The sequence below is a fragment of the Lycium barbarum genome, chromosome 10 (genome assembly GCF_019175385.1).
Source record: "Lycium barbarum isolate Lr01 chromosome 10, ASM1917538v2, whole genome shotgun sequence".
In the NCBI taxonomy this organism is placed as follows: Eukaryota; Viridiplantae; Streptophyta; class Magnoliopsida; order Solanales; family Solanaceae; genus Lycium; species Lycium barbarum.
Window position 1 is genome coordinate 36,662,820 of NC_083346.1, and position 21,558 is coordinate 36,684,377.

At 39.4% G+C, this 21,558-nt stretch overlaps 1 protein-coding gene across 1 annotated transcript; it reads right to left on the reverse strand.

Annotated features, from left to right (window-relative positions):
- Positions 1–1,528: 1,528 nt before the first annotated feature.
- On the reverse strand, positions 1,529–1,996 carry LOC132612937 (secreted RxLR effector protein 161-like). The gene has a single exon (XM_060327007.1). It carries the CDS (start codon positions 1,994–1,996, stop codon positions 1,529–1,531), a length of 468 nt encoding a protein of 155 aa, XP_060182990.1.
- Between the last annotated feature and the right edge of the window lie 19,562 nt (positions 1,997–21,558).

Consider the following 21,558-nt stretch of genomic DNA (forward strand, 5'->3'; position numbering starts at 1 on the left):
ATCATTAAAAAGTTGTTTCAGTTAAATTTAGCATCAATTGAATATAACAATATTAAACTCATTCCCACTTGGGCTATCACATATGCTCAAGCTAGGATCGCTTTCTCAATATTATAACTAGTTATAGGATTCATATCATGCACAATCCACAGGCTGAATAATCCAACAATTTCATTAGCACCTTGAAATACATATTCAACCATTGATCACATAAGATAATACATGCCAGTTTGACATGATAAGGAGGACATAGAAGGAGGATAAGTTATATTTTACTGGAGTAGAGGGGCTGCAACTCAAAAGGAACTTAGATTTAGCATATTTGGATCATCTGTACAATTTCATCCACCACCCTTCTTCAGTTGTCTGAATCCACCTGTATTTTTTTCTTCAGATGAGTAGGTGCATTTTCTGTAGCTGATCATCCTGCTTTGAATAATTTCTTACTTTTACTCTTGTTCGCTGTTCTTTGTATCCTTAGATTCATCCAACTTTTTCGCTTGAATATTAGACTACTCATTTTTCTTTTGGAGTGGCACAACAATAACTCTGAGTCTTCCAGAGGATCCCAAGTTTGATAATTGGGGTAGGCTTCGTCTCTATTGAACCCTCACTCCTTAGGAAATAGATTAGTACTGGTAGTAAGGGAGGGTTGTGGACCACTGAAATATGCAATCTTTCATTTGACTCGTCACGGTCCCTCATTGATGAGAAAGGATTATCATGGGAGGAAAATGAATCTGACATTTTGAGTAGGATTTTGTGAAAGAGAAGTTGTGCTTGCCCTAAACTGTGATGTGTGAGAGAGAGAGTTTTAGCCACAACTTGTTGATAAGAGATAGATTTTATGGTGGTAAGTGTCCAAGACAGAGTTATTTAATGAAAAGGAGTTTTCCAATATTGACTGGAGTGTGTACATAACCCATTTATTTTTTGGTTGTGGCCACCAATTGTCAATAGCTGGCTTAGACTATGAAGATTGGAATAGGTTGAACAACATGTTTTATAGTCTGACTGTACTAACAATAATCAAGGACTGAATACAGACCTGAAGTACCAATGTAGAATCTGATGCATTTCCTAATTCTTGGCTGCTGTGACTGAATCGTTCTTTAAACATAATGAAATCATGACCTTATTAAAGCACATAACATACAACTTAATGTACAAGATTGAGTAGAATATTATTCAATTTTAGGCTTATTAATTTTGAAGCAACTATTCTAACCAATCATTGAGGGGTACCTTAGCAATCTTAATCATTCCCAGTTCCAACCAGTTTCACTCATTATGTTCTCTTCCTAAGGCTTTTGTGAAAATGTCTGCAATTTGTTTTTTCAGTGGCACAAAACTGGATTGAAATAAGACCCTTCTCAACATTGTCACGTAAAAAGTGGTGTCTTATGTCAATGTGTTTGGTTCTCTTATACTGAATGAGATTTTTTGCAATGTTGATAGCAATAGTATTGTCACAGAATATGGGGACACAATCAATTTCCATACCAAAAATCTTTAATTACTGCTTAATCTATAGCAGTAGAGAGAAATATGATACAACAACCACGTATTCTTCCTCAGCAGTAGATAGTTCCACAGAATTTTGTTTCTTTGTCGCCCAAGAGACCAAACATGATCCAAGAAAGTGTGCCATACCTGTAGTGCTCTTCCTATCTAAATAATACCCTGCGTAGTCAGCATCAGCATATCCAACTAGATCGAAGTTGCTGCCTCCATGATACCACAACCCCAACTCACTTGTTCCTTTAAAATATCTCAAGATTCTTTTCATAGCTTTTAGATGAGACTCTTTAGGATTATTTTGAAATCTTGCACATAATCCCATACTGAATACAATGTCATGTAGACTAGCAATAAGATACAGAAAGGAGAAAATCATACCTCTGTATATTTTCTGCTCAACTGGGGGACTAGTTTTATCCAAGGTGAGCTTTGTGGCTGTTGCAATTGGAGTATCACTTGCCTTAGTATCTTCCATTTTGAACTATTTGAGTGGTTCCTCAGTATGCTTCAGTTGATGGATCATGGTGCCCCCGTTGTTGTTTGCTTTATTTGTAGTCCTAAAAAGAAGTTCAGTTCTCCTATCAAGCTCATCTCAAACTCACTCCCCATTAATTTAGCAAATTCTTTAGTCATTGACTCATTTGTAGCTCCAAAGATAATGTCATCCACAGAAACTTGCACAACCAGCAAGTTCTTTCCTTTGACCTTCAAGAACAGTGTGTTGTCTACTTTTCCTCTAGTGTGGCCATGTGCTAGAATAAATCGTGATAACCTTTCATACAAAGCTCTTGGAGCTTGCTTGATTCTGTAGTGCGCTTTGTCGAGCTTGTAAACATACTCAGGATGTTCAGCATCTTCGGAGCCTGGAGGATGCTTGACATATACTTCCTCTTTCAAGTAACTATTTAAAAAGACACTCTTCACATCCATTTGGTAGAGTGTGAATTCCAAGTGGGTTGCAAATACTATAAGGACCCTTATTGCTTCTAATATTGCCACCGAGGCAAACGTTTCATCATACTCTATGTCATGTTCTTAATTATACCCCTGGACTACTAACCCTGCCTTGTTTTGTGTGACTGTTCATTCTCAGCCAGTTTGTTTTGAAACACCTGTTTTGTGCCGATTATTGTTGTATCCTTTGGTCTTGGTTCATGGTTCCACACCTTGTTTCTCTCAAACTGATTAAGTTCCTCCTGCATTGTAATAATACAATTTGCATCCTGCAAAGCGTCGTTAACCTTTTTGGGCTCAATAAAATATAGGAATGGAGCAAATACACATATATTATTTAACATGGATCTTGTCATGACCCCAGAGTTTAGATTCGACAATGCATTATCTATGGGATGAGATCCTTGATATCTAAATCTTCATGCAATTACTCCCTGTGAGATTAAAGAGTTTTCATTCTGAACCTCACTTGGTGAACTAGGTTCATCAGGGGTTTCATCAGTTGTTCCCCCTGTCTGCAAGACTTGCTCTTCACTTATTGGCGGACTTGAATCATCAAGTGACTTACTTGGCTCATTTTCATTTTCAGTTGCATTATTTGCTCTCGTGGTATAGCTGATTATGGGGTCCTCATCATCATCATGTACTTGTTTCTCATAAACAACAGTTTATTCATCAAAGACTACATGTACATTTTCTTCTATCAGCATAGTTCTTTTATTAAACACCCGGTATGCTTTGTTGTTTTGCGCATATCCTACAAAAATTCCTTCATCATTTCATGCATCAAACTTCCTTAGAGACTATTTTCCGTTGTTGTGAATGAAGCATCAACATCCAAAGGTTCTTAGATGAGAGATGTTAGGCTTTCTTCCTTTAATCAGCTCATAAGGAAAATTATTTAGTAGAGACCTAGTCATGTATCTATTTAGAATGTAGCAAGCAGTGTTTATGGCCTCAGCCCAAAGGTTTCTAACAATATCACTAGCAAGCATCATTGTTCTATCCATCTCTTGTAAGGTCCTATTCTTCCTTTCAACTACTCCATTTTTTGGGGGGTTCTAGGAGTAGAAAATTTATGGTCAATACCATTTGTGGAACAATATTCTTCGAATTTTGCATTTTTGAATTCAGTTAAATGGTCAGATCTGATTGACTTCAGTTTGTTTCCTATTTTTCTTTCTAACCTTTTTATCAAAATCACGAAGGTGTCATATGCCTCATCTTTAGATACAAGAAACGGTATCCATGTAAATCTGGTGAAATCATCAAGAATAACAAACATGCACCTCTTACCTCCTTGCTCATTACTCCCATTCATCCACACAGATCTATATGGACCAGTTCTAGAGACTTGGTTTTACTAAATTAACTTTTTTAATTTGAATGATGATCTCACTTGTTTCCCCTAGCATAAGCACTACAAACTTGGTCATCTTTGAACTTAATGTTTGGCAAACCAATCACTAAGTCTTTGGAGACGAGTGTGTTTAGTTGACCAAGGCTGGCATGATCCAGTTTCTTGTGCCACAATAGGGGTCACATTCTATAACACTTAGGCATTTTAAGTCATTACAAGTATTCCTATGATATCTACTTTGTACACATTTTTGTGTCGTAGGGCTGTTAGAATTGTGTTACATGTTTTGAGATCAACAGCATACCTACTTGCATATGTGAAAACTAACATATTTCCCTTGTCACATAACTGTGAGATGCTTAGTAGATTGTGTTGCAGTCCATCAATGTGGTAAACGTTCTCAATTGCATGATTCTTTGATCTACCTATCTTCCCTATTCTTTTGAGTTGCCCCATTTTACCTCCTCCAAATGGTACCACCAAAGTCTATAATGTAGGCTCTCAACATATCCTTGAGCACCTGAATGGTCCGCTCGGACTCCCTATCGGTCTGGGGTGAAAAGTTGTATTAAGATCCACTCGGGACCCAACTCATCATGAAAAGCTCTCCAGAAATGGGAAGTGAAGATAGTACCTCGATCAGATATGATAGAAATAGGAACCCCATGCAATCCCATAATATCACGAATGTACAACTTAGCTAACTTCTCCATAGTATTGTGTTACACCTAAAAAATTTCTGATTTTGTTGCCTTATGGATAGGCTAATGTGAGCTTAAGGTGATTATGAAACCCTTACGAGGTTAAGGAATATATTAGATAGCTTAAGGTGCATACCATAAGATTTTGAAGTTGTATGAATACATGAAATTTAGTTTGTTAAAGGAAGTGAAATATAAGTCGAGTTAGGAAAGGTTTTCGCTATAATTGAGCTAATATTTATTTGGTGATATCTTGAGGGGATGATATACGGCCTATTGTATGGTTAATGAAGTATTATGTAAGTTTCAAGAAGGTTCCACGAGGATTGGAAGTCAAACAAATCAACGAGAGAAAGTTTCAGACAACTGGAGTTATACGACCACTTATATGGTCCGTATAACTTTATACGGTCCGTATAAGGGGGTTTGTATAACTTGAAATTTACAAAAAGGGTTTTTCTCTTGGAGGTGTTATATGGTCCACTTATACAAACCGTATAAGTGGTCCGTATAAGTCTATCGGGCTGATTTTTATATTTTTGTATAAATAGATGGCTCTTGTTCTTTTATTTCATTTTTCATATTCCACAAGACTTGAGAGCTCCAAACCCTTCTCCAAGAGTATTCCACTCAAACCCAAGAGATTACAAAGATCAAGAGGCAAGAATCAAGGTACCCATGTGTTAAAAGTCTTGCTAGGGTTAGTAGGCTACAAGAGATTCTTGGGTATTAAAGCTAGAGTTTTCACCTAAGTTGATAGCTGCTCCAAATCTCATTCCCATGAGATAAAAGGTTAGTTTTCATGCTTATTTCATATTATCATGAATGCTTGGTTGTTGAAGAACTTGGGTTGAAGAAGAAAGTAGAAAATGAGGGCTAAATGTAACTTTTATGATGTTTTGAGTAGTAAGCAACTTGAGTCATGATTCTTAGTACAATATGGATATAATCTTGTTATGGAAGGTCGTAATGGTGATAAGGAAGCATTGTATGAAAATGTGCTAAGAATGGATGTGAAGTTGTTACTATAAGTTGAGCATGAGAATGAATTTTGAAGGCTTAATGGAATGTGATTACTTGATTATGATATTGTGGATGTTATTGTGGTTGTTGGAAGTTGTTTTGTAATATGGTGGAAGTTGACAAAATAGGGGAAATGCTGCCAAATTTTCATTAGATCATGAATTATTCTAGTTTGAATTTAAAAGTATCATTAAGGCTTAACCATGGTATGAATCCTTCTAAATGTAGGTTGTTCAAGCTACGATGGTGAACGTTAAGTAGTTAAGAAGACAAAGAGGTATGTAAGGATAACCCTTCTTGCATTAAGGCATGATTCCTTTGCTATATACCCCTTTCCTGAGTTCCATAATGTCCTCCAAATGACTTTATCTCTAAAGTTACTAATGCTCATGATCCTCGATACTTTCATGAATCTATTGCTTCCCTTTTATGATAGTTGATCCTTTTAGGATAGATATAGAGAAAACGATGATGGTAATGATGTTGATGATACTTATGGACTCTTATGTATATGTGTCTAAGTACGTAACACTATTATGTAACACCGAGCTTATATGGTCGCGTATGATACCTATTGCGCGCACACCACTGCAGTTGGGTACAGATAGCACTGAGCTTTGGTAGGGCCAGGTATGTATAATCACCGAGCCTTGTCATGGCAGGGTATATGAGACACCGAACCTTCATGGTTGGGTATGATACAAATACGAGTATATATATATGTGTGTACATGAGTAAGCATTTGAAATGGAAGGTCCTTATGAGAGACAAGTAAGTAAATATAATGATGGCCACTAGAGGTACAAACGGCTCTATTACCTCCTGATTCTTCTATCTTATGCTATTTCTTATGATACTTCATATGCTATTTCTTATGCTCCTATTATGATGTTGATTATGCTTTACATACTCAGTACATTATTCGTACTGACGTCCTTTTGTTTGAGGATGCTGCGACATGCCCGCAGGTGGACAGGGAGATAGACTCGGCCCATAGACTGCTTGTTCAGAGATTGCATAGCGGAGCTCCATTTCATCCGGAGCTACAGTTTTTGGTATTATTCTTTTGTGTACATACCTATGGGAATGGAGGGGTCCTGTCCCACCTATATGATGTTACATACTCTTCTTAGAGGCTCGTAGACAGTTGTGTATGGTTAGATGTCTTGCAGCCTTGTCAGCTCATGTTTTGTATATTTTTTTGATAGCCTCATCGGCTTGTGTATATGGATATGGGCATAGTTTTTTAGGATGATATGAATGTGTTGTTGCCCAATGAGATTAGCATTATTGATGTATAGAAATCATGCGTAGGCCATGCGGCCCACCTAGATGTGAATGTGAATGTACGATAAGAGGTGTCCAGGTGGGTTAGCACCGGGTACCCGTCATAGCCCTCTGATCTGGTCGTGAAAAAAGTGGTATCAGAGCAGTTCTGTCCTCGGGTGTGTCTACGAGCCATGTCCAGTAGAGTCTTATTTATGGGTGTGTTGCGCGCCACACTTATAAACAGAAGGCTGCAGACATTTTTAGGAATGAATTACCTTCTTTCTTCATAAGATCGTGCGATAGAGCCATGATATAAGGATTTCTCTTTCCTTAACCGTGTATTATGTATTTCAGAAATGCCTATAAAAAGAAAAGCTATGGCAGCCCAAAAGGGAAAGACAGTGTCAGAAAAGCGAGCCGAAAAAGTACTGCCAACAGTTGTAGAGGTGGGTGAGTCCCAGAATGCGGCTCAATCTCAGTCCTCCCACTCAATGCCTATTTCTGAGGAGCATGAGGGAGCCTCAGCCCTAACTCTAGCACCCCCAGCTCCTCCAATAGATGCTTCAGGCCAAGATGTAAAAGAGGTCATTCGTTTACTTACTCAGTTGGTTGCCGCTCAGACTCCGGGGCAAGGTACAGGGCAAGGTGATAGGGTTGTCAATACAAGGGCCTGTGATTTTATTATCTTGCACCCTCCGAAATTCTTCGGGTCAAAGCCGGATGAGGACCCTCAAAACTTTATTGATGGGATGTTGAGGACACTTCGGGTAATGCATGCTTTAAACATTAAATCGGTAGAGTTAGCTTCCTATAGATTGCGTGATGTTGCGGTTCATTGGTACACGATTTGGATGGCTTCACGCGGAGTTAATGCACCTTCCCCGGTATGGCAAGAATTTTTGGATGCCTTCCTCCGACATTACATTCCCCCAAAGGCTCGGTGGGCTGGAGTTGATAAGTTCTTGAATCTTAGGCAAGGAAGCATGAGTGCCTTAGAGTATAGTCTCCGCTTCAATTCTTTGGCTAGGTATGCTCCGGCCATGGTAGCGGATATGGGTGACCGAGTGCACTGATTTATGAGAGGCCTAGGGCCACATTTGATGGATAGGTGCTTAACTGCGTCCCTTCAGGACAACATGGATATTTCACACATTCAGGCCCTTGCCCAAAATTTGGAGGAAAGCCAACAACAGCAAATAAGTGAGCGTGAGCATGACAGAGGGTATATGAAGAGAGCTAGATCTTCAGGTCCGATGAGTGAGTTTAGAGGAGGACAAAGATAGCAGTTTTCTAGGCATTCAGGCCAATCTATGACTAGTGCGCCTCCACGGTATTCAGGCCAGAGATTTGATAGATCTACTTATTCCGGGCCGAGTCAGAGTTTAGGGGCTTCAAGTTCTCATTTCAGAGGCGATTCGGGTTAGGCAAGGCCACCCGTGCCACGATGTTCCCAGTGCAAAAAGTTACATTAGGTTCAGTGTCGACTAGGTTTAGAGGTTTGCTATGCATGTGGTCGGCCAGGCCATATCATGCGTGATTGCCTCTCGATTGGTGGTAGGGGTAGGGCCCAGTCTTCAGGGTCGACACCTGGTAAAGGCAGAGGGAGAGTCCCCAGTTCTAGTGGTCCTCAGCATCGTATTTATGCTTTGGCTGGACGCCAGGATCTTGGGTCCTCCCCCGATGTCGTCACAGGTATATTATCGGTATTTTCTCATGATGTATATGCTTTGACAGATCCGGGCTCCACATTGTCATATGTTTCTCCATATATTGCGGGTCGGTTTGGGGTCAAACTGGAGTCGATCAAACCTTTACGGTATCTACACCCGTTGGTGAACCGGTAATAGCTAGTCGAGTATATAGAAATTGTATAGTTGTGATTTGTGACCATCATACTATGGTTGATTTAGATGAGTTAAAAATTGTGGACTTTGATGTTATCATAGGCATGAGTTTATTGGCTTCTTTCTATGCCAATGTTGATTGTATAATGAAAATGTCACGACCCAACCGGAGGGCTGCGACGGGCACCCGGTGCTAGCCCACCCGGGCACCCATTAGCATACCTTTACATCTACATCTAGGTGAGCCTCATATTAAGTCATACATTTCTACTCATCAATCATACGAATCCCATTGGACAATCAATACATTTATGTCATCATTTGTAACTATGCCCATATCAATGTACATAAGTAGACGAAGCTAACAAAATGATATCCAAAATATAGGCCGACAAGGCCAAACACATCTAACCATATACACATGACTACGAGCCTCTAAGGAGAATATGTCACATCATGTAGGCGGGACAGGACCCGCTATGCCCATAAATATACACACAAAATAATAAGTACCAAAAGCTATAGCTCCGAATGAGATGGAGCTCCGCTATGTAGTCCCTGAGAAAATATAGCTATGGATCAAGCCTGTCTCCCTGACCACCTGCGGGCATGACGCAGCGTCCACAAACAAAAGGACGCCGGTACGAAGAATGTACTGAGTATGTAAAGCATGATCAATATCAATATAGAAGCATAATAAGCAACATGAGAAATAGCATAAGATGGGAGATAGTAGAATCATCGTCATAAGCACTTACTTGCTTTCCATAGGGACTTTCCATTTCTAATATGAGGTTGTGTACATACATCTGTATTCGTATCCGTGCTCGTATCCCTACTCATTTACATTTCGTATCCATAATCGTATTCATATGCCTATTCTTATTCATATTCGTATCATGTTCGTATTCATACTCATATCTATATCATATACATATCCATATCATGTACATGTCCATATCATATACATAGTTATATCATATACACATTTACATCATATACATACCTGGCCAACCAAGGCTTTAGGGTTACACATACCTGGCCCTACCAAGGCTTCAGGGTTACACATACCTGGCCCTACCAAGGCTTCAGGGTTACACATACCTGGCCCTACCAAAGCTTCAGGGTTATCCATACCCAACTGCTGAGGTGTGCGCGCGTTACATAAATACATACATATTCTACCCGGCCTTATAATCTCGGGGTTCCATAATAGTCATACATAGATACATATACATGATAGCTCATAAACATCTCTACTATTATCATCATCGTCATCGTTATCGTCATCGCTATTATCGTCGTTATCCTTATCGTTATTACTATCATCATCGTTCGTTACATCTATCCTTATGGGATTACTCATCATATGAGGAACTTAGTACAATCGTAATACATATCAAGAATCATGAGCTTAATAGCTCTGAAGATAGAATCATTGGGAGGACATCATAGACTTATAGAAAATTTAGATGATTGGCCAAAGAACCATGCCTTATGAAAGAAGGGTTAGCCTTACATACCTTTCCGTTCAACTATTTTACCACTCATAGGTTCTCCTTCAATGCTCACATTTCTACCTTCATTAAAGTTATAACTATCATTAGAAACCGATAGCTAGCATACATGACTAAGGCTAGAAAAATTGGACAGCATCTCCTTTATTTATACGACATTCCTCCATATCGTAAATCAACTCCCAAACATCAATAATACACTCACAATATCATAACAATAGTCTTTATTCATCCTACATTATCCATATTTCTCAATTCACTTCAAGTCATCCATATCCATGGTCATAACACACGATTTTGTTCATTCACATACAATGTCTATCTCATGTTCTTAACATCATTTACAACATGATTACAATCATATCATATCACGAATCATCACTCAATCCAAACTATTACTCAAAGATGGAACTATTTCACATTCATGGCCCATTTTCTATATCCTTCTACAATCCAACTGTTTCAACTCTCAAATACCTTAAACAATATAGAAATACCATAAAACTTACCTTAGATGGTGTGGGAATGAATCTTGAGTGGAAATACATGTTAAATCCCGTATTTTCGTGCGTTGGAAAGCGTGCGAGTTAAATGGCATTAGTAATGGAAGCGAGGTTATCCCTCAAGTTCATAGGTGGTTAGAGTGATGGTACAGATGTATAAAAGGATTAGAAGTCAAGTGAATTGGATAAAATAATTTTCATTAAGGTTCAACGTTTATTTGAGTGAAATATGGTCCAAGCTATAATACCCCGTATTTTTAGACTAGGAAATTGAACCGCCAAACAGGATCAAATTTATTCGAGCCCGGAGGATTTGGTCATTTCAAGCATGAAAATAAAAGAACTTGGTGTATACATGGGATGAAATCTCGAAATGATTTAAGACAAAAATGTGACGACGATGATTGGAAATAATATTTTATGTATGGAAAATGAGGTTATGGACTAGTGTTATATTACACGGTCATGGTAATGAGTATATAAAGTGTGTCAAAAATTATCACCATTTAAGTGAATTGAGATCAAGAAATTAATTATGTGGGCAATTGATTAAATGTTGGAATAAAGTGGAAGAGTACGGAGTTAATTGTTGTATTAATTAAGGCTGTTGGATATATATTGCATGGACAACAATTTTTTTCCACTTAAATGAGTTTGCCACGTATTGAACTAAAGGATAGCAACTATATTGGTGAGTCATGGCATATGAAGTGCTAACATGACACATGTAAAGTAAAGACCATGACAAATTGTACACGTACAAATCTGTTAGCACATGTAAAGTAAAGACCATAACAAATTGTATACGTACAAATAGAATAGTATTTAAGAATTCAAATAGAATTGAATTGGATAAATTGATACCAAGACTACGATCTGGATAATCAATGCACTATATGTATACGTACATGATCAGCTCTTTCGTACAAGGAGGAATATCAACAGGCAGTAACGTGAGTTCTAACTTACGGGTTTTGTTCTCCGCTTCCATCTCGTTGTTTCCGTTTGTCGTATTGTTGGATTCGGGCTTTCTTCAAAGTAAAGTAATATTGAAGAAGAGTATTTCTTGGTATATGAGGTAAGAATTCTCCTCTACTAGACATACTTGAGTTATCCAGATCGTATCGACATTGCTAGATAAAAGAATTACGAAAACTATATCGGAAATCGAATAAATTGTTATTGTTATCGTGTGGGCTGTTTGGTGGTTGTTATGAATTGTTTTGTGGGCTGAAATATCGTGGGATTGGATGTAGTTTTTGTTGTTATGTTTGTTGTTATACTATGTATATGCGGAAATAAAGAAGGGTATACAAGCATCGGTATAGGAATTTATATTGGGCTATTTTGGAAGTGATTTAAGAATGGCTTTGATTCTATTTGGGATATGTATTTGTTGATATCGTTATTGGTATTATGATTGATATTTTGGATAAATTGGAATCATGAGGATTATTAAGTTTTTAAGGAAGATGCTACCCGAAAATTGTTAGATTTCTAAGTAATTAAGGATTTGTTTGAAAGAGTACCCTAATTTGATTATTGGCACATTTGGTATTGTTTGTAGATTGGTGAAGCCCGAGACCTAAGTTAAGGTTAACTTGAGAAGCGACAAGGTATGTAAAGCTATCCCTTCTTTCTTTTTGGCATGATCCATGTGAGACAAACAGACGACGAATGTATAAATTTCAAAGAAGCTCTTATTCTTAGAGCCACTAGGATGGCTAATGATCTTGATTTCCAGAAGCTATTCCATTATGTCCTGATACGTGTCTATGATTCCAGAAGTTTTATTTTGATATAATCCATAGTGACATTCGAAGGATATTTGATATGACTATTGTCTCGATTACCAAATGATGGCTCATTTTAATTATTCTATTGAGTCTCAGATATGACTTAGTTTGCATATGGTTGCTCACTACTCTGCTCGTGCATGCCTCAATATATCTTTCACCAAGTCCCGGGCCGGGGTACGTTCTCGTGCACAGTTTCACTGCATTGTTCACCGAGTCCCTCACTAGAGGGCCGGGATACGGTATATATATATATATATATATATATATATATATATATATATATATATATATATATATATATATATATATATATATATGATGATATGATGATATGATGATGTGATTATGGCGCCAAGGATGGTATATGATGACTTTATTCACCGAGTCCCATAATGGGCTGGGTATGATATATGATATTGATATGCATGATTTACATTCCATAAGGCAAGTGTATTGGTTTTATGATTGTCATACTTGTCTCCTGTAATCTCTATTTCAGTCATGATCCTCTTTATTGTATTTCATGCTTTATATACTCAATACATATCTTGAACTGACCCTCTTTCTTCCGGGGGCTGCGTTTCATGCCCGCAGGTACGGATACTCGATTTGGTGATCCTCCAGCCTAGGACTTCTGCTCGGCTGTTTGGACAGCTCCATTGTTCTGGAGCCTAGATTATTTTGGTACAGATCTTTTGATGTATATATATGTTTATCCAGGGGTACGGCGGGGCCCTGTCCCGTCATATTTCACTATTGATACTCTTAGAGGTCTGTAGACATATGTGTGGGTTGTGTATGGGTTATGGTCAGCTGTTTCGATATGATTTGTTCTGGATATTCCCGTATGTAGTGGCAGCCTTGTCGGCTTGCATATTATATCGTGCTTTGGTTAGCTGTGACTCCTCAGGAGATTATGATATATGGCGATATGAATCTTTCGGTTGCTTTTACAAGTCTCCATACTGTCCTTAGTTTCAGTCTGACTATATTTAGCAGGTACGTATACGAGTGTCCAGTTCGGGCACTAGTCATGGCCCATGGGGTTGGGTCGTGGCAATACTTCACTTGAACCAAACCCTAGTTCTCCTCCAATGGAATTTCTTGTGGTCCTCTAACCCTTGGAAGCTTTCTAACACATAAACACTTGATTCTAGTCTTTGATCTTAGTGTTCTCTTGGACTTGAGTGGAATATGTTTAGAGAGGGGTTTTTGAGCTCTCAACACTTGTGGAATATGAAAAATGAATTAAAAGAACCCAAGGCATCTATTTATACAAACATTGAAAATCAGCCCGTCGGGACTTCCACGGACACTTATACGGTCCGTGGAACATTTCACGGCCCGTATAAGTGGTCGTGGTTCACCACCAGGAGAGCATCATCTCTGCTGGGTATTATACGGACCCTTATACGGTCCTTGGAAAGTTTCATGATCCATGCAAGGTGGTAGTGGTTCACCAACCAGCAAATCAACTCCCTGCTGGGAGTTATACGGACACCTTATACGGACCGTATAAGTGGTCGTATAACTCCATTTCTCTGGAATGGTTTCCGTCGTTTCGTTTGATCTCCAATCCTTATGGAACCTTCTTAACACTTGTATAATACTTTATTGGCCATACAATAGGCTCTATATCATCCCTTTAAAACATCACCACATAAACATTAGCTCAATCATAGCGGAACCTTTCCGAACACGACTTACGTTTCGCTCCCTTCAACAAACTAAACTTCACATATTCATAGAACTTCAAAATCCTATTGGATGAACCTCAAGCTATCTAATCCTTCGCTTAACCTCATAGGGATTTCATAATAACCTTAAGCTCACATAACCTATCCACAAAGCAACACATACGAAATTTCCGAGGTGTAACATTCTTCCCCCTTTAAGAACATTCGTCCTCGAATGTTAAGTCGTCGGGGATTCTGTAAAAATTTCGCCAGAGTTTCCCCTGTAATATGGCACTACTATCCTGTCACAACAGCCCATAATAACAATGCCTCACAGGGCCACAACATAATAGCAATAGAATTTGGCCACACACAACCCAAAATCATAAAGGAAAACATACATACCTTATGATCTTGATATCTCATCTTGGATTTCTTCTAAGGGCTGAAATAAGTGTGGGTACTTGGATCTCATAATTTCTTCCGCTTCCCATGTCATTTCTTCTCATCTATTGCTTCTCCATAAAACCTTAACTGAGGCCACTTCTTTGTTTCTAAGCCTCCGTACTTGCCTATCTAGTATGGCAATGGGTACTGCTTCATAAGTCAACTTCTCTGTTACTTGAACATCATTTACCGGCACGATCCTAGTAGGATCTCCAACACATTTTCGAAGCATCGAGACATGGAAAACTGGGTGAACTGACTCTAAAACAGGAGGTAGGTCACTTTGCCTACGTTGCGCATAATCTCATAAGGTCCAATGTACCGGGGACTAAGCTTCCCCTTTTTGCGAAATCTCATTACACCCTTCATTGGTGACACTTTCAAGAATACCCAATCTTTCACTTGGAACTCTAAATCCCTTCGACGATTATCCGCATAGGACTTTTGACGACTTTGAGCTGCTAATAACCGATCTTGTATGAGCTTAACTTTCTCTATAGCTTACTGGACCATGTTTGGCCCTATCAACTTAGTCTCTCCTACCTCGAACCACCCAATCGGGGATCTACACTTTCGCCCATATAAAGCCTCATACGGTGCCATTTGGATGCTAGGATGATAACTATTGTTATAAGAAAATTCAATTAGGGGTAAGTGATCATCCCAATTACCTCCAAAATCTATCATACACGCCCGTAACATATCTTCAAGAGTCTAAATGGTACGTTCAGCTTGTCCATCAGTCTGGGGTGAAATGTCGTACTAAGGCTCACTTGGGTCCCTAAACCCTCTTGGAAAGACTTCCAAAAATTAGCTGTAAACTGAATCCCTCTATCAGAGATAATAGATGTTGGGACACCATGGAGTCGCACTATCTCTTTAACATAAGCTTTACATAATCTTCTGCAACATATGTCGTTCTAACTGGCAAGAAATGAGCTGACTCCGTGAGCCTATCCACAATCACCCATATAGAATCATACTTACGTCGAGAACGAGGTAAGCATGTAATGAAGTCCATGTTAATTACTTCCCACTTCCAAGTTGGAATTTCTATAGCTTGCAACAATCTACCCGGCTTTTGGTGCTCGATTTTCACTTGTTAACAGTTGGGACATTGAGCTACGAAATCCGCTACATCTTTCTTCATCCCATTCCACCAATACATCGACTTAAGATCATGATACATTTTCGTCGCTCCGGGGTGGATAGAATAACGGGAACAATGAGCTTCTCTCAATATTTGGTGGCGTAAACCTGCCACATCAGGAACACATAATCTGACTCGGCATCGAAGAACCCCGTCTCCTGCAAGTTCAAATGATGACTCCTCCTTCTGGGGGAGTGTATCTCTGTAATGCATTAGATGGAATCTTCGTATTGTCGCTCTTTCACTTCCGCTACTAGCGACGAGACTGCTGAATTCTGAATGGTAGTTCCCCTGCTACCTGAGTCCACTACTCGAACTCCCAAACTAGCTAACTGCTGGAGCTCACGAGTCTTTTCTCTCTTCTCTGGTCGTACATCATGCAAACTTCCCATAGATCTACGGCTAAGAGCATCAGCCACAATATTTGCCTTCCCGGGGTGATATAGGATATCAACATCATAATCCTTTAGCAATTCCAACCATCGTCGTTTCCGCAAATTCAACTATTTTTACTTGAAGATATACTGAAGACTCTTATGATCTGTATAAATATCCACATGGACACCATATGGATAATGTCTCCATATCTTTAATGCATGAACCACTGCAGCCAATTCTAGATCATGGGTTGGATAATTTTTCTCATGTTTCCGTAATTTCCTTGAAGCATACGCAACCACCTTACCATGTTGCATCAACACACAGCCTAGCCCAATGCCTGAAGCATCGCAATAAACAACATAACCTTCCAATCCCTCTGGAAGTGTCAGGACTGGGGTAGAAGTCAATCTATCTTTTAGCTCCTAGAAACTACGCTCACAAACATTTGTCCATTGAAACGTTGCTGATTTCTGGGTCAACTTTGTAAGTGGTGCAGAAATAGAAGAAAAACCTTCAACAAATCTCCTGTAATAACCTGCTAAGCCTAGAAAGATGCGAACCTCCGTAGGAGTTGTGGGACTTGGCCACGCCTTCACGGCCTCAATCTTTTGGCTATCTACCCGAATACCATCGGTTGAGACGATGTGCCCCAAAAATGTCACTGAGTTCAACCAAAACTCACACTTAGAAAATTTTGCAAACAACTCTCAAACTTGAAGAACTCTAAGGACAGTGCGCAAATGATCTGCATGTTCTGCCTCAGATCTAGAGTACACCAAGATATCGTCGATGAATACAATTACAAATAGATCTAGGAAGGGCCTGAACACATTGTTCATCAAATCCATAAACACTGCCGGTGCATTAGTTAGCCCAAATGACATTACCCGTAACTCAAAATGGCCATACCTTGTTCTGAAAGTTGTCTTAGGGATATCTTCCTCCCTAACTCTTACTTGATGACACCCGGAGCTCAAATCTATCTTAGAAAACCATTTGGCACCTTGTAATTGATCAAATAAGTCATCAATCCTTGGAAGAGGATATTTGTTCTTAATCATCACCTTATTCAATTGCCGATAGTCAATGCACATTCTCAAGGAGCCATCTTTCTTTCGGACAAACAATACGGGTGCTCCCCACGAGGATGAACTAGGCCTAATGAAGCCTTTCTCAAGCAAGTCTTTCAATTGCTCCTTCAACTCTTTCAATTCTGCGGGTGCCATTCTATAAGGAGGAATAAATATAGGCTTAGTATCTGGCAACACATCAATAGCAAAGTCAATGTCCCGCTCGGGAGGAACGCCTGGAAGTTCTTCCGAGAACACATCCGGAAATTCATTCACCACGGGGACCGACTGAAAAGTTAGCGATTCAGCTTCTACATCTTGAACTCGAACTAGATGATAAATGCACCCTTTTGTGATCATTTTCCTTGCCTTTAGATAGGAAATAACCCTACCTTTTGGTGACGCAGTATTCCCTTTCCATTCTAAAACTGGTTCTCCCGGAAATTAGAAACGAACCATTTTCATTCTACAATCAACATTGGCATAGAAAGAAGCCAACCAATCCATGCCCATAATGACATCAAAGTCTACCATTTTTAACTCGTGCAATTCAATCATAGTACGTCGGTCACAAACCATAACTATATAGTTTCTATATACTCGGCTAGCTATTACCGATTCACCAATAGGTGTAGACACCTCAAAAGGTTTGATCGACTCCGGTTCGACTCTAAACCGACCCACAATATACGGAGTAACATATGACAATGTGGAGCCTGGATCTATCAAAGCATATACATCATGAGAGAATACCGATAATATACCTGTGACCACATCAAGAGAAGACTCAAGATCCTGGCGTCCAGCCAAAGCATAAATACGGTGCGGAGGATCGCTAGAACTGGGGACTCTCCCTTTGCCTCTACCATGGTCGACTGGCGCATGTGAACCTAGCCCCATAGGGCGTACAAACGATGAAGATCCGACTACCGACCCTGAAGGCTAGGTCCTACCTCTACCATGAACTGAGGGGCAATCACGCATAATATGGCCTGGTCGACCACACGAATAGCAAACCTCTGAACCCGATCGGCACTGACCCTAATGTAACTTCCCACACTGGGAACATCGTGGCATGGGTGGCCTCACCTGACCCAAATCACCTCTGAACTGAGATCTTGAAAAACTCTGACTCGGCCCGGAACGAGTAGATCTATCGAATCTCTGGCCTGAAAATCATGGAGGTACACTAGTCATGGATAGGCCTGAATGCCTAGAAAACTGCTATCTGTGCCCGCCTCTAAACTCACTCATCGGACCCGAAGATCTGGCTCTCTTACTATGTCCCCTATCAGGCTCACGTTCACTTCTTTGCTGTTGTAGACTTTCTTCCAAATTTTGGGCATGGGCATGAATGCGTGAAATATCCATATTGTCTTGAAGGGACGCAGTCAAGCACCTATCGATCAAATGTGGCCCGAGGCCTTTCACAAATCGGTGCACTCGGTCACCCATATCCGTTACCATGGCCGAAACATACCTAGCCAAAGAATTGAAGCGGAGACTATTGTCACGACCCAACTAGGGGCCGTGATGGATACCCGGGGCTAACCACCGAGCACCACTCGTTCTGCTACTCATTATACTCGTCAAGCCCTCTTTTATCAAATTCATATTCAAATCATAAGAAAATCAGTTTTTTTCCTTTGAGAACATAAACATTTTTATATACATAAGCCTCTCGGCTATCAAAATGATAATATACATATACATATATATGTCCATGAGCAGTATCGTGAGACCATATAACCCACACTGCGTATCTACGAGCCTCTACTGGAGTGATAGACATAAGGACGGGACAGGACCCCGTCGTGCCCATAATATACGTATGTACACAAAAGAATAATCAAAGGAACCTCCGAAACAATGGAGTGCTCTCAAGTCAGCTAATGGCTCCTACAAGTCTGGATCACCTCCCTGTCTACCTGTAGGCATGAACACAGAGTCCAAAGAAAACGGACGTCAGTACGAACATTGTACTGAGTATGTAAGGCATAAACAATAATAAAATATCAATGAAATAAGAGTCATCAAATGAGAAGCAATCTGTATCTGACTGTGAATCATAAGCGAAATAATGCATGCTGGCTTTCTTTCATAATCATCATCATCTCATGTATGCGTAAATATACATAAGCTGCCAGAGCATATAGGTACGGTGTGAAAATCAATAACATTAGCCTGCGTCCAGGCCTCCCACTTCCGGGGTACCATCTCATGCCGCCCACTAGTGGTGTCTGCCCATGCTGTCTGGCCATGGTGTAAGCTACCCGCCTTAGCGGTGACTGCCCGGCCATATAGGTGCGGTGTTATATCATCATCATAATATGCTCATCATAATACATGCATGAAGACTCAAAGAAAACTATACTTTATCGGGGTGACGTAAGGTCGTGATCCCCCGATTTCATTATGGAGCATTCATTGACATTCTGCCTCACCTTGAAGGAATTATCATATAAGGTGAGTGTATACAATAACGACATCAATGGGTTATAGATAGCATTATTAGCTTTATAGGAACATCATATCACAGATTATAGAATCTTTAGACTTAAGCTTATCATCATCATTATCGTACTCATTGTGTATCTCTTATCTCATATGGCTATTCACGAACAAGGACTCATAGTTTCTTGAGGATGGGGAATTCATGAAGAAGGAGGAAAATCATGTCGTAAGATTCATGCCTTAGAAAGAAAGGACTAGCCTCACATACCTTTGTCGTTTAACTATTGTATTGCTTTCTCGTTGTCCCTTAATGCACACGTTCTACCTTCAAGAGAATTTGTATCGACATTAGCTAAACAATCATAAGATCGTGCGTACTAGAGCTAGAGAAAATTGGGCAGTATTTCCTTTGTTTATACGACTTTCTTCATATTACATATCAACTCCCAAACATCCATAACAACAATCACAATATCATAAACACAATCACCATTCACTTGCATTGCCCACATTTTACAATTTCACTTCAATCCTCCCTAATCATGGTCATATTTCACTATTATGTTCTTTCAAATACAATGCTTATTCCATGTTCTAGATGTCATTCATAACCTACTTACAATCACAACATATTCATATTCATGGTTCCTTCCAAACTATGGCTCAACAGTGGCACTATTCTTGCATTTATGACCCACTTTCTATATTCCTTTAAAATCCAAGTTTTTCAACTTCTCAAGACCTTAAACAACATAGAAATACCATAAAACTTACCTTAGATAACGGTAGAATAAGTCTTGAGTGAAATATTCTTTTTGCACCAAAAACCCTAGTTCACTTCCCTTCAAATTTCTTGGCTTGGATGAACTTTGATGAATTTCATACACTTGATTCACTTGAATTCTTGATATTGATCTTCGATTTCCTTTGTTTTCTTGTGGATGAAGAGTGGAGAATATTCTAGAGGTTTCTAGAGAGAAGTGGTGTGGAAATGAAATGAATTAATGAACTTGGGTCTCCTTTTTAATGACATAAAATCTGATCCGTCGGGAAATTATACGGACACTTATACGGTTCGTATAAACTTATACAGTCCATATAAGTGATCGTGAAATGGACCCTTCATCGTCTCTTCTCTGTGACCATTATACGGTCCGTATAATGAGTCGTATAACCCATCAGTCCACTGAACTTATTCTCGTCACTACGTTTGATCTCCGATCCTTGTAGAACTTTCTTAACACTTGGTTAACACCTCAATACCAATCTAAGGGACATTAAAACTCTTCTCCAAAGAACCATTTAGTTATCATTAACTCGTTACTCGTAATTTCTTTCTGATACACATCGTATGCCTTGCCTTCTCTCGGCAAACTTTCTTCTCTTATCTCAAATGCCTTTGAAATCTTAATTAAGGTCATCAAACGTTATTCCTTTCTTATTAAAATATCGTATACTCGTATTCTTCGTTAGTATATTCATTGTACGTAATTGGGGAATTTTCCAAGGTGTAACATTCTTCCTCCTTTTTGGAACATTCGTCTCCGAATGTTAAACACTCGGGAATTCTACGAAAATTTCGCCAGAGTTTCCCCTGTAATATGACACTACCGTCCTGTCACAACAACCCATAATAATATTGCCTCACAGGGCCACAGCACAATAACAATGTAAATTGGCCACACACGACCAAAAGCATGAAAAGTAAGCATACATACCTCAAAATCTTGATGTTTCAGCATGCATCTCTTCTGGGGGTTGGAATAGGTGCGGATATGTGGATTTAATTTTCTCTTCTGCTGCCCAAGTCATCTCTTCTCGGTTGTTATTCCGCCATAAGACTTTAACTGAAGCTACTTCCTTATTTTGAAGTCTTCGTACTTGCCTGT

What these genes read in the sequence shown, in the direction of transcription:
- LOC132612937 (XM_060327007.1), bottom strand. Translation starts at nt 1,996, where the DNA reads ATGGAAGATACTAAGGCAAGTGATACTCCAATTGCAACAGCCACAAAG.